Source organism: Pan troglodytes, chromosome 1, assembly GCF_028858775.2.
Source record: "Pan troglodytes isolate AG18354 chromosome 1, NHGRI_mPanTro3-v2.0_pri, whole genome shotgun sequence".
Classification (NCBI taxonomy): domain Eukaryota; kingdom Metazoa; phylum Chordata; class Mammalia; order Primates; family Hominidae; genus Pan; species Pan troglodytes.
This window is the reverse complement of record NC_072398.2, coordinates 94,411,381-94,423,526: the sequence shown is the minus strand read 5'-3', so window position 1 is coordinate 94,423,526 and position 12,146 is coordinate 94,411,381. Positions and strand designations below refer to the sequence as shown.

At 49.7% G+C, this 12,146-nt stretch overlaps 1 protein-coding gene across 7 annotated transcripts in view; it reads right to left on the bottom strand.

The window, feature by feature from the left end:
• The window catches only part of KCNN3 (potassium calcium-activated channel subfamily N member 3), a 163,503-nt gene that overhangs the window by 65,015 nt on the left and 86,342 nt on the right, over nt 1-12,146 (bottom strand). For all 7 annotated transcript variants that reach the window (XM_016928054.4, XM_016928047.4, XM_016928063.4 and 4 more), the window contains exon 3: nt 55-473. In XM_016928054.4, the coding sequence (XP_016783543.3) occupies nt 55-473 (419 nt within the window). The remainder of the gene's footprint in view (nt 1-54; nt 474-12,146) is intronic.

The window sequence follows — 12,146 nt, the reverse complement described above, 5'->3', positions numbered from 1 at the left end:
TCCCTTCCCTGTCCCAGCACAGGCTCTGTACTCAGAAAGCCCCATGTGGAATACCTTTCACAGACACGGACGGTCCAGGCAGCAATGATCCACAGAGAGATGCTGAACACGAGCAGCACAGTGCCAGGGCAGATGGTCATGAGTGTCTTCATAACAAAGCGGGTGTTGAAGTTGATCTTGTTGAGGGCCCCGATGCTGCGGGACGAGGCATCGGTGAAGAGCTTGCTGTGCAGCAGCATGACTCGGGCAATCAGGTACAGGCGCAGGAACATGGGGATAGACAGGATGATGTCCACATCGGCCTCCGCCCGGGAGGGTGTATAGGAGAAGGCCAGGCGTGCCGTCCAGAAGAACTTGTACTCGCCAGGAATGGGGTGGATGGCGCACACCAGCATCTCCAGGCTGATGTAGAGGATGCGCTCGTAGGTCATGGCTATCCGCCAGTCATCCGCGCCATTGTCGATCACGAAGAGCTGGTGGGAGCAGAAAGTCCATTAGTGTGGCCAGGACCAGGAAGCCCACAGCAGGGTCCAGGCAGGACAGGTGGGGCAGGCTGGGGCAGGCTGCTGGGCTCAGGTCAGCCTGACCACCTCAGCATGCTCTTCAGGGGCCTTGCTATGTGGCAAGAGCCCTGGATGCGGAGTAGGGAGAGCTGGATTCAGTCTACCCGGGAAGCCCTGGCTAAGACACTTTGACTCTCTTGGCCTCACTTTCCTCCTCTGCAAATCGCTTCCTGAGATATAGTGATTTATAATAAGAAATAATGTACTTGGTCTTTATCCTGGTTTAGGCACGGTTCCCAAAACGCTCGGAATTTCCAAAGTGATAAGTGTCATTTGTATGCTAATGAGATGACTAGTGGCTGGGGTCGGTCGGGGTGGGGATCCAGGGTGGCCTCAGGATGGCGCTGGTTGCCAGGGGAACCAATCTGGTGATGAGAGAGTTGGAACTTTCAGCCCCACCCCACCACCTCCTGAGAAGGAAGAGGGGCCCGAAGGTTGAGTTGACCACCAATGGCCAATGATGTCATCAATTATGTCAGTGTAATGAAACCTCCATAAAATCCCAAAAAGACAGTGTTTTGTTTTGTTTTTTTAACTTTTATTTTAGGTTCAGGGGTACATGTGCAGGTTTGCTATATAGGTAAACTCGTGTTACAGAGATTTGTTGTGCAGATGATTTCGTCACCCAGGTACTATTGGGTACAGTACCCAATAGTTATTTTTTCTGATCCTCTCCCTCCCACTCTCCACCCTCAGTGTCTGTCGTTCCCCTCTTTGTGTTTCGATGAGCTTCCAGATAGCTGCACACATGGAGGTCCCTGGACACGTGGAGTGTTGCGTGCCCAGAGAGGGCATGGAAGCTCCACCCCTTCCCATGCACCCTGCCCTTTGCTTCGCTCCCATATGGCTGCTCATCTGAATCCTTTGTAAGGTCCTTTATAATAAACCAGTAAATGTGTTTCCCTGAGTTCTGTGAGCTGCTCTAGAAAATTAATGAAAACCTGAGAAGGGCGTCCTGGGAATCCCTGATTTATAGCCACTTGGTCAGAGGCTCAGATAAAACAACCTGGGGCTGGTGACTAGCATCGGAAGTCGGGTAAATGTGGTGGGACTGAGCCCTCAACCTGTGGGAGCCAACACTAACTCCAGGCGGACAATCAGGCTTGAGTTATATTGCAGGACACTCAGCCAGTGTCCATTGGAGAATTGCTTGGTGTGTGGGAACCACCCCCTCCTTTTTGCTGACCACAAGTGTTCTATGTTGAGCCACTTCCCAAGGTCCCTTCCAGCACACAGGTGCCAAATTGGCTGTTTCACGATGGTGAGAAAGATCAACTCATTTATATTAGAAACACATCCCTGAGCCCCTGCCAGACCTGAGCTGAGCCCTGTAAGGGGATGTAAAGATGAAAAAGTCATGTTTCCTGCATGAGTGAACTCACAAGGGCTGGCACAGATTCCTTCTCCCCACTCAGAGAAGGGGGCAGCAAGTGTTTGCTGGCAGCACTGTGCTCTCAGACAGTGCAGTGAAGTGTTCACGGCACGGACTCTGGAGCCAGATTGCCTGATCCTAACACTACTGGCTCCGTGATCCCGGGCAAGTTACCGAACCACCCTGTGCCTCAGTTACCTCATCTGGGGATGATGATAATAGCTGCTGCATAGAGGTCACTGTGAGGCTGCAGTGGGTTCGTATATGCAACATGCATGGAATCCTGCCTAGCACCCAGCACACTATGTAACTATTAGTTATTCTTATTTGTAGCATTATTAATGGATCTGGTCTCGGTCTTTCTGTAAAATGACAGTTGGGCTCAGTGATATCTAAGCTTCCTTCTGGCCCTAAACTTTCACGAAGATGCTTCCTGCTGTCACCTCATGAGGATGGCTGTTCTCACAAGAATTGACTGAGCACCTGCTGTGTGTCCAGCCTTTGTCTTCCGGTAAGTCCCACTGTGGAGTCCCACCATATTTGATGACTGTGAAAGGGACTTCACATCCTTCCCCTCTGGGGCCTCAGTCGTCATCTGAGACTGAAATGAGAAGCCTCTAAAGTCTCATCCAGCTCTGATGATTTGATTCTTGGAGGGTGAGGCCTGAGATCCAGGCATATGTTCGGTGTGGGCCTCCTGTGCAGGCACCTCACTTCTGGGAGGTAGTGGAATGTTTATCATCACACTATGCCCTCTCTTTACTGGGTCCTTGGCCCTCCAGCAGATCTGGCTGTTGCCTGTCCCAGCTCATCCACGAACACATCCCACTCAAGACTCCAGCCTCATATGCTGCCTGCTCCACCAACAGCCACAGAGAGCTGCTGCTCTCCAAAGCTGGTTATGATTGCCTTTAAGGAGGAGCTAGCAGGGTCCTGTGGCCTAACATGAGCTCAGGATGAAGGGTACCAGCATCAGCACCTCCTGGCTGGGAGAGCAGGCCATGCGTGCATCCTGGGAAGGCCTGAGCTGCAAGGCCGGAAGAAACTAGGCTGGGTTAGGAGAAATTAATGTTGGGGCCAGGGTTGGGTGGAGGTTTTATTTAACCTGGAAATACACCCTCAGCACAGAAAGAGTAACAGAGAGACTGGATCAGCGTGGATTTGCGGGGGCTGGCTGAAAGCCGAGTGAAGCCTTCCTTTCCTCCCTTGCACAGGGAGATCAGGGAATGAGGAGCCCTTTATTCTGTCCACCCAACTGTCTCCTTGATGGTCTGGGCCAAAGGAAGCTTCTGCTCTGCTTCAAAGTTAGTCACCAAGCAGCTTTCTCACTCCACTTTGCTGCCTTCCTTACAGTTCAGCAGGAACTGAGGACCCAGGAGAGGACCTGTGGTACCAGGCCTGGTGTGGTGTGGGCGGGCGATGCTTGCCTTGCTTTTAGCATCTACCTGTGATATGTTTCTGCAGCCAGGGGAACATTCCAGGCAATTCATGGGCCCTGAGAGGCACAGACAGGGGAGGCAGCACTAGGAGGCAAGTCTCTTACCTTGCCGAGCCTCAGTTTCTCTTTCTCCCTGCTCCATACCCTTACAGAGCCATAATGGAGAGCACAGGAGACAGTGGATTGAAAGGGTTTAATAAACTACAAAGGATCATTTGTTCATTCATTCATTCATTCATTCATTCAACAAAAATGTGTTGATGGCCCTCTGAGCAGCCAGCCCCCCACCCACCCACCCATGAGGATCCTGAAGGGAAACTACAGGGCACTATGGGAGCAACTGGCTGAGAGGCTCACCTGGTGGCTCTAATCAGGGAGCTGTCATCTCTGAACAGGAGACAGTACCCAGCACAGCACCAGCTGGAGACTCACCCTCCTCCTTCCCCAGTGAGGCTGAGCCTGGGTTTTTCCAGACATAGGTTTTCCCCAGCAATTAGAAAGCCCTAATGGCTGCTCAAAGGGTTCCCTCTGCTTCTAACTGCCGCCCGACAGGCCAAGCCATGGCAACATGACTGCCTGGCCAAACTCTTCAAATACAAAATTAAAACCATCTACTCTGTAATAAAGAGTCGCATCTGGTTACTATAGTAACTGGGTTCACTCTGGGCAGGAATGGAAGCAACGAGTAACAGATTCCTTTGATTGCTTGATGAGGAGTGGGATTGTAAGAGCTGAAGGGGAGAATGCACCGGCAGCTCTGCCCAGCGAGACGGGAGGGTGCTGGTCCCCAGCTGCCTCTCAGGTGCCCCGCCTTGGTTGTGGCTTGCTGGTGCAGGGAAGGTGGGGGCCACATGGGGTAGTGGAGCTGGAGGTGGGAGAGCTAGCCTGAAGTCCCCCACATCCAGGTATTAGCCATGTGATCTCAGGCCGTGCGTGACTTCTCCGAGCTTGTTTCCACATCTCCAACAGGGGAACACTGACCTTGGCCTTGCCTGCCTCCTGGGGTTAGTGTTAGGATCCAATAATACAGATAAAAAGTTGGACAGTGCTTTACTAACTGCTCTAAAAATGTGAGGGATTATTAAGCTGGCTGGCCTGGGGGGCACTCGTAAACAGTGTGTGTAAAGAGGGGGTGTTTTGAGTAGGGGGTGGGGGAGAGTTTTCAGGCTGCAGGTTAAAAGCTTCTGCTAGACAGGGCTCCGCTGCAAGGTTTTCTGCATCTGCAGGGTGGGATGTGTCCCAGAAGATCCCATTGCTGTCCCACGTGAGGACACTCTATGCTTCCTTCCTTCTGACCCTTGGAATCACAGCTCTCCAAGTGTGGCCTCGCTCCCTCCCGATTCAGAGCAAGTAGCAGATACCCTACCCTGCCGTTTCCTCACTCTGCGTCCCGTTCATTCCTAACAAAGCACAATCCCAATTATTGATTTGCATTTGTGAGGTTTTGCTGTCTCTCCCCTTAGACATGGTTCTCAACCTACTTGCATCGCACATTAGAATGACTTGGAGGGCTTGTTCAAAAATACCCATGCCCAGGCCCAGGCCCACCCCAGGCCAAGTAATCAGAATCTCTGGGGGTGGCGCCCTGGCACGGGTGTTCTTCTTAAGGCTCCCAGGTGAGTCTAAAATGTAACCAGGGTTGGGACCCCCCCTACCAGTCACAGTTGGAGCTCCAAAGAGACAAGCGCTGTGTCTTCCTTGTTCCCTGTGGCATCTCCAGAGCCTAGCCCAGATCTTAGCACTTAGTAGGTGTTCAATAAATGCTTATTTAGTGAATTAGTAACTCCCACTTACTGCGTGCCCCTGGACTAATCTTCCCTCTCTTGGGCTCAGCTTCCTCCTCTGAGGAATGAGGGAATAGACTAGACAATCCCCAAGGTACCTCCTGCTCTAAGAAGCCATAATTCTGTGGTTCTACACAGACCCTCTTGCTCGCACCTCCTGCCTCATCTGCGTTCTCGGTGCACCTGAGCTCTCCAGGGACAGGAACCGTGCCTGGCTCATCTCACCCCACTCCCATGCCTGAGACGTTGCCTGGCACAGAGTGGGCAGTCAGTAGAATCTTGGTGAATAAAGGGGTGTGTAGGCGGATGACTGTGTCATATGAAGAAAAGGACAGATTGCCTGTGGCCCTTGTTAACCACCCAGAATGGAAATTCCTGTTGAAAATCCATTCCTAAGCCTGTGACTCACAAAGGACCTGACAATTCATCTCACACCATGGGAAGGGACACCCTCTTATTCCCAAAGGGTGGTTCAACCTGGAATAAACTGTCCCAGGTGACCTCCAAGCCTTAGAAAGTTCTAGAGCAAGTCTGGAACCAGGATCTTGAGTAGCACTGGACCAGAGGGGCTCGGGGAGTGTGTATGTGGCTCCACAAAGGACTATCCTCCCCTAGGGCTTAGTCTCAGTCATCCAGCCCTGATTCTAGACCAGCTTGACTGTTGGCCTCTGATGGATTCTGGAAAAGTACTGAGGTGATGTGGACAGAGTGTGGCATGGGGCAGGGAGTACCGTGGGCCCTCAAGTGGTCTGTTCTGGGCTGTTCCAGAGCAGGAGAAGCCACAGAGGCCCAGGGCTGACAAACGAGTCTCTTCCTGATGAGGCATAGGTTTGCTCCTTGTACTCTGGCTTCCCTGAATGGGAAAAGGAAAGCCACATTCTTCGAGTCACTGAGTCTTTCTGCCTCCTAAGCCTAAAAAAGTGATTTCACTCATTGAGGGTATGACTGACCTGAAGATGCAATGTGTCAGTACCACAGTCTCTGGTTACCTGAAAATTCCACTCTTTCCTCAGATAGTTGCTCTGTCCAGAGGTGGCTCTAGGCCTAATCCCTCTACCACTTAACTGGTGGTTCTGAGAATTTGCAGGATTTTCAGCCGTTAGTATAATTCTGAGAGCTCTGGGAGGGAGATTTTATGCAACAGTGATTCCAAACTTTCCTTTAAGGAGCTTGTAATTAGAGAAAAAGGAGAACTAACCCCACTCAGTTCAATATAATAATTATTAAGAATCAACAAGGTTAGGCCATTGTGGGTATATAAATATGAATCAAACACATGTCCCATGAATCAGTTCACAATCTCAAGTAGTTCTAGCAAAAGACATGCATGATTAGGATGCAATTTGAAAAGCTTCTTGGGTTAGATAGGGCTTCAGCAGCGCCCGGAAGGCATGCATCAGACACACCAGAGGGGGCAGCTTGCAGAAAAGGCCACAAATTCCTCCCATCCCATTCACTTACTTCTGTACATGTGACTTTGCCTCTCTTCCAATCAAGAAGTACAGCCTATTTCTCTCTCCCTCTCTCTCTGTCTCTTTTTTTTTTTTTGAGACAGAGTTTCACTCCTGTCACCCAGGCTGGAGTGCAATGGCGCCATCTGCCTCCCGGGTTCAAGCGATTCTCCTGCCTCAGCCTCCTGAGTAACTGGGATAAGAGGCACCCACAACCACACTTGGCTAATTTTTGTATTTTTAGTAGAGATGGGGTTTCACCATGTTGGCCAGGCTGGTCTGGAACTCCTGACCTCCAGTGATCCACCCACCTCGGCCTCCCAAAGTGCTGGGATTACACGTATGAGCCATCATGCCTGCCCAGTACAGCCTATTTCTCAATCCCTTCCGTCTGAACTTAGCCATGTACCTTGCTTTGGCCAGTGGAACATTAAAAAGTGTGATACAGCAGAGGTTTAAAAAATGTCATCGCCATGAGGCTCACTATAGACACATGGCCTCACTATCCCTTTCACCCCAGCCTGCAGCCAGTACCAGCTGCCAGCCATCAGAAGCCATCCTAGACCAGCTGCATGACAGAAGCTCACCCAAGGTGAGACCAGCAGAAGAACCACCAAGCTGAGCCCAGCCCAAATGACTGACCCACAGAAACGTGACCTAAATTATTATTTTAAGCCATTATGTTTTGAGGTGCTTTGTTATGCAACAAAACTAATATATAACAAAACTAATTCTTATATTTGGCACATATTAGAAAAGCCAGGTCATGTGCCTACTGTGCCCAACATTTTCCTTTTAGATTCTTATGCCACAGCCCCTAGCAGGAACCCTCACCCGTCCCCACCTTCCCACTCCACTCAGTTATATTTGCTGGCCAGTCTTTCTCAAGTAACTGGGTGACTGGATGGGGAGGAGATCAGGGTCAAGGGCCATTCCTTGATGGCCATTCCCCCATCCCCACTCTCCCCATGGACACATCATTTGAGATATCAAAGAATAACTCAGAGCATTTAAAAAGTTATTTTGCAAGCAGTTTAGTTGTTTTGCATACAAAGTGTTTTCTCAGATGTGAGGAAGTCAGCTGGTAGACTGAATCAGGGAACAAGGGCACAACAGAATTAATGGGCAGGGGGCCGCTGGAGAAAAACAGCAGGGAGTCTGGGAGCAGTGGACGTGGTTGGCAAATGCTGAGGGTAAATGGATTCGCTGGCAGCTAACAAAGAGGTCAGCATGGCATTCCATCCTTGGACGGCCAGCGAGGGATAGTACAGAAAGCACTTTCAGTTATTCAGGGATTCTTCAGAAGCCCTTGGCTTTCAGCTGTGGGTGTGTCACAGGCCCTCTCCCTGGTCACCTGCACCTCAGGGAGTCCAGGTCTGAGCTTTCCCTGGTTAAAGTGTCTTACCAAGCAAAGATGTCATCGCCAGCTCACCACAAGGCCAACGCTGAAGGCCATCTGGCCACCTCAGGACAGGGCCGTTCAGCTGCAATCTCTGCAGGGCCTGGGACAGGCTGCCTTGACAAGGAGACAAGGACACTACCCAGTGCCTCCAGCAGCCACATGGCACAGCCCGAGCTTCAGACTTGTGAGGCCTCACCACATTTCCTGCAGAGGGGTAGGCATGCAGGGAAGCTTGCCTTTTTTCTTTTTTTCTTTTTTTTTTTTTTTTAGGATAAGTTTAGAGTCGATTCATTGGATTCACTCGTTTTTCCCCCCATTCTATTTTGAAAGACTTGAGACCTTTCTGATTTTTTATTTAAGCAAAATCTGTCATTAAAATGTTCTCAGCTATCAGGGAGGAGAGCGTATTCCTGCTTAGACACTTTCTGACCAACCTGAAAAACTTTCAGTCTTGCACAACTGTGAATTTCTCTAAATTAAAGGAGAGAAAATGGAAAAAGCCTTTTTGTGTACTGTTCCCTCTCTGTGGGGAAAAGAACTTCAGGGAAAATTTCCATCATTTAAAAAAACTACACAGAAACAAAGCAAGAGGAAAAAATTACAGATTTTCTTAAGATATATTATTTATATATATAATATATTTTATATTTTATATCTATATATACATATATAAATTTAAACACCCTGGAGCATATATTCTGCATGTACACCATTACTACGGGGGTTACCATGGAAGCAACATCAAAAATCCTGTAGTACCTAATTAGGTTTCCCTGAGGACAGGAGCTGATTGCCAGTGATGAAATGAACTTCTGGGTTTGCAGCAATGGTTGGTAAAATTACCAGTCAGCAAATGCTCCATGGAACTAGAGGAAGAAAGGGAGGCAGGTGGGGGTTGGGAAGCAAAGGTAGAAAAAAGGTGGCTCTAAAAGAGGCCAGCCAGTGAACAGGCCTTGTCAGGGAAGTCTATGATTCTACCATAAACAAGATGCTTAGGGCGTTGGGGTCCACGCTACCCCGCTCTGTGTCTAAGAAGAAATTGTCCTCATCTGAAACCATCCCACTCCCTGGGCCATGTGTGATGTCCCACAGTGGCTCTTTGGTCCGGCCAGGATAGGCTTCTCCTGAGTGCTTCGCCAGAGCTCACTTTTGGTCTCTTGCAGTGTGTAACGACCACTCATGGGGGTTATGGAGACTGAAGTTTGTTTGGGACTAACAGAGACCAGTGGTGATCATAAATCCTTTCCCCTGTCCTCAGTTCTCAGAGAAAGAAAGCCAAGTTACGGCATTTGAGCGAGCCATTATTTTTTACTCACATAGCAGGAATTTCTTGATCCCTGACCACGTCACCACTAGGGATATAGCATCCCACCTCTGGCCATCTGTGTGTGGCAAGTCTCTGGACCTCAGATTCCTCAGTGTAATGTGAAGACTTGGATGCAATTTGTGGTTTTCCATTTTCTCTGGGCTGTGGGGCCATTTCTTTCATAAGATTTTTCATGTACGCCCAACATGGGAAACAGACAAATTCAGAGCTGTTGTAGTTGAAAGGGTAGAGAAGAACATTCAAAGATCAACTCACTCACCTCCTCCTCCAGCCTAGATCTCTGTAGTGGACCCCATGCTCTCCATAGAACCCTTTGATTGGAAATCCTTTGGATGGACCAGCTGGTCTCTAGTTGTAAGGAGAGACAAGGTGTGATGCTGGAAATCAAGTGTTTGGGGTCTGGTTCAAGAGGTGCTCGATGCACAGGCAGGGAGCTTTGCCCCGATCACCTTATTCACTCATTCATTCATTGAGTATGAGTTGAGCCCCCATTATGTGACAGTCCTTGGTAAGCTCTAGGGATATAGCAAGACAAGTAGACAAGGCCCCTGTCCCCACAGAGCTTACATTTCAGGGGAGGAAAACAGATATTAAACAGGTAAACCATTTAATTTTAGAGAGTGATGCCTGCCAGGAAGAGAATAAGACAGGGCAAAGGAAATGAGAGAAGTCCCAGACAGCCAGGACAGGGTTCTCTATGGAAGGGACCTCTGAATCCAAAGTGAGCCTTGCAAAGGTATGCATTACAGAGGGGACAGCATGTGCAAAAACCCCAAGGCAGGATGGAGCTTAGAGAGTTGGAGAGATAGAAGAAAGAAGACCAATGTGAGAAAGAAGTGAGGGATGATACCAGGTGAGACCAAGAAGGTAGCAGGACCCAGATCATTGGGACCTTGGATGTCACAGAAGGAGCTTCCTCAAAGGACAGGAGACCACAGACCCACTCCCACCAGGGCCATGTGCACCATGTCACCACTTTCTGAAAACACACTGCCCACAGGTTAAATATGCACCACAGCTCGGGCCTCCGAAACAAAATATCATAGACTGGGTAACTCAAAAAACAGAAATGTATTTTTTCACAGTTCTGGAGGCTGGAAGTCTGAGATCAGGGTGCCAACACGGTCAGGCTCTCTTCCCGGCTTGCAGGTGGCTGCCATCTCACTGTGTCCTCACATGGCAGAGAAAGGGAGAGGGATCTCTCTTTTTCTCTTCTCCTAGAGCTGCAGTCCTATAGGACTAGACCTCATCCTTATGACCTTATTTAAACTTAATTACCTCCCACAGACCCTTTCTCCAAGGCAGTTACATTGGAGGTTAGGGCCTCAACAAATGCGTTTTGGGGAGACACAATTCAGTTCATAGCTATTTCCTTTTGTGTCAAAATTACCCAAAAGCCAGACTGTGGGCCGAGCCAGGTGATTCTGCACATACCATTTCATTGCCATCTCATAATGTCCCTGTAAGGGAGTCATACATCCATTTAGCAGATGAAGAAACCCAAACCAAGAGAGGTTCAATCAATTGCCTGGGGCTTGCAGCATTCTGTGTCTTCCAAGTCCCACGCCCTTTCACCTGCCAGCCTGCTAAGCAGGCACTCTATTTGGGGGCTGGCCAGTTTGGGCTTTACTTTGTCTTCTAAAGAAAACTCGGCTGGGCGCGGAGGCTCACGCCTGTAATCCCAGCACTCTGGGAGGCCGAGGCGGGCGGATCATGAGGTCAGGAGATTGAGACCATCCTGGCTAACACGGTGAAACCCCATCTCTACTAAAAATACAAAAAAACTAGCCGGGCGTGGTGGCACACGCCTGTAGTCCCAGCTACTCGGGAGGCTGAGGCAGGAGAATGGCCTGAACCCGGGAGGCGGAGCTTGCAGTGAGCCGAGATCACACCACTGTACTCCAGCCTGGGTGACAGAACGAGACTCCATCTCAAAAAAAAAAAAAGAAAGAAAGAAAAGAAAGAACACTCAAGCCCACCCTTTAAATGCTCATTCTCAGAAGAATCTTTGCTGACCAGAGAATCAATATACGATTAAAATAAACTGGGTTCTATCCCTGGTGTCTACACCACCTGGGAAACCCACATTGTTATCTGTAATCTAGACTGGGCTATGTTTGTGGACCTAAGACCACGGCTTTCATTTCCACAGATACAATATCCATTTATCATCTTTCCCTTCCTCCTCTTCCCGCCAGTGAACAGGCCTCTATGGAGACCTGGTGATGGGGTCCCTAGCGAGGAAGAGACCGTCTTAGTTTAGGAGCCCACTTATGCACCCCAGCATGTTTGCTAATGAAGAAGATTCCTCTGGACAGGCTTGGGGTGGGGTCAGAGGAGACCAACACAGGGCTTAATATATGTGCCCTAGAAATGAACGGGAACATTGGAGATGGGGGATTGTGAGCTGTGGGACTGGAAGGAGAGGGGAGGTGGCTAAGCAGCACCTTGGGCCAGTCCCATGAGAGGGGGAGGCCGGAGCCCACTGAGGACTAACTGCTGCTGACCACCCATGAGACAGGGACAGTGCTGAGACTGTAAGATCAGGAGCCTGTGGCGTTCAGCGCTGTCTTATCTGTTGTGCCACCACCACCTCACCCCTTCCCCTTGCTCCAGATCCATGGAAATGTCGGCTAACCTAGAGGCCTTGGTCATGGGTCCCTCGAGGAGCACTGGGAACAGGAAGGGTGCCTAAAGGGGTTACTAAGTACAGGATGGAGGTGGAGAATTCAGCAGAAAGAGTTTGGCATCAGATGAGCTGTCAAGAGAGAAATTGAAGTTTCCAAGCCCCCAGAGACCAGTGGAAAGA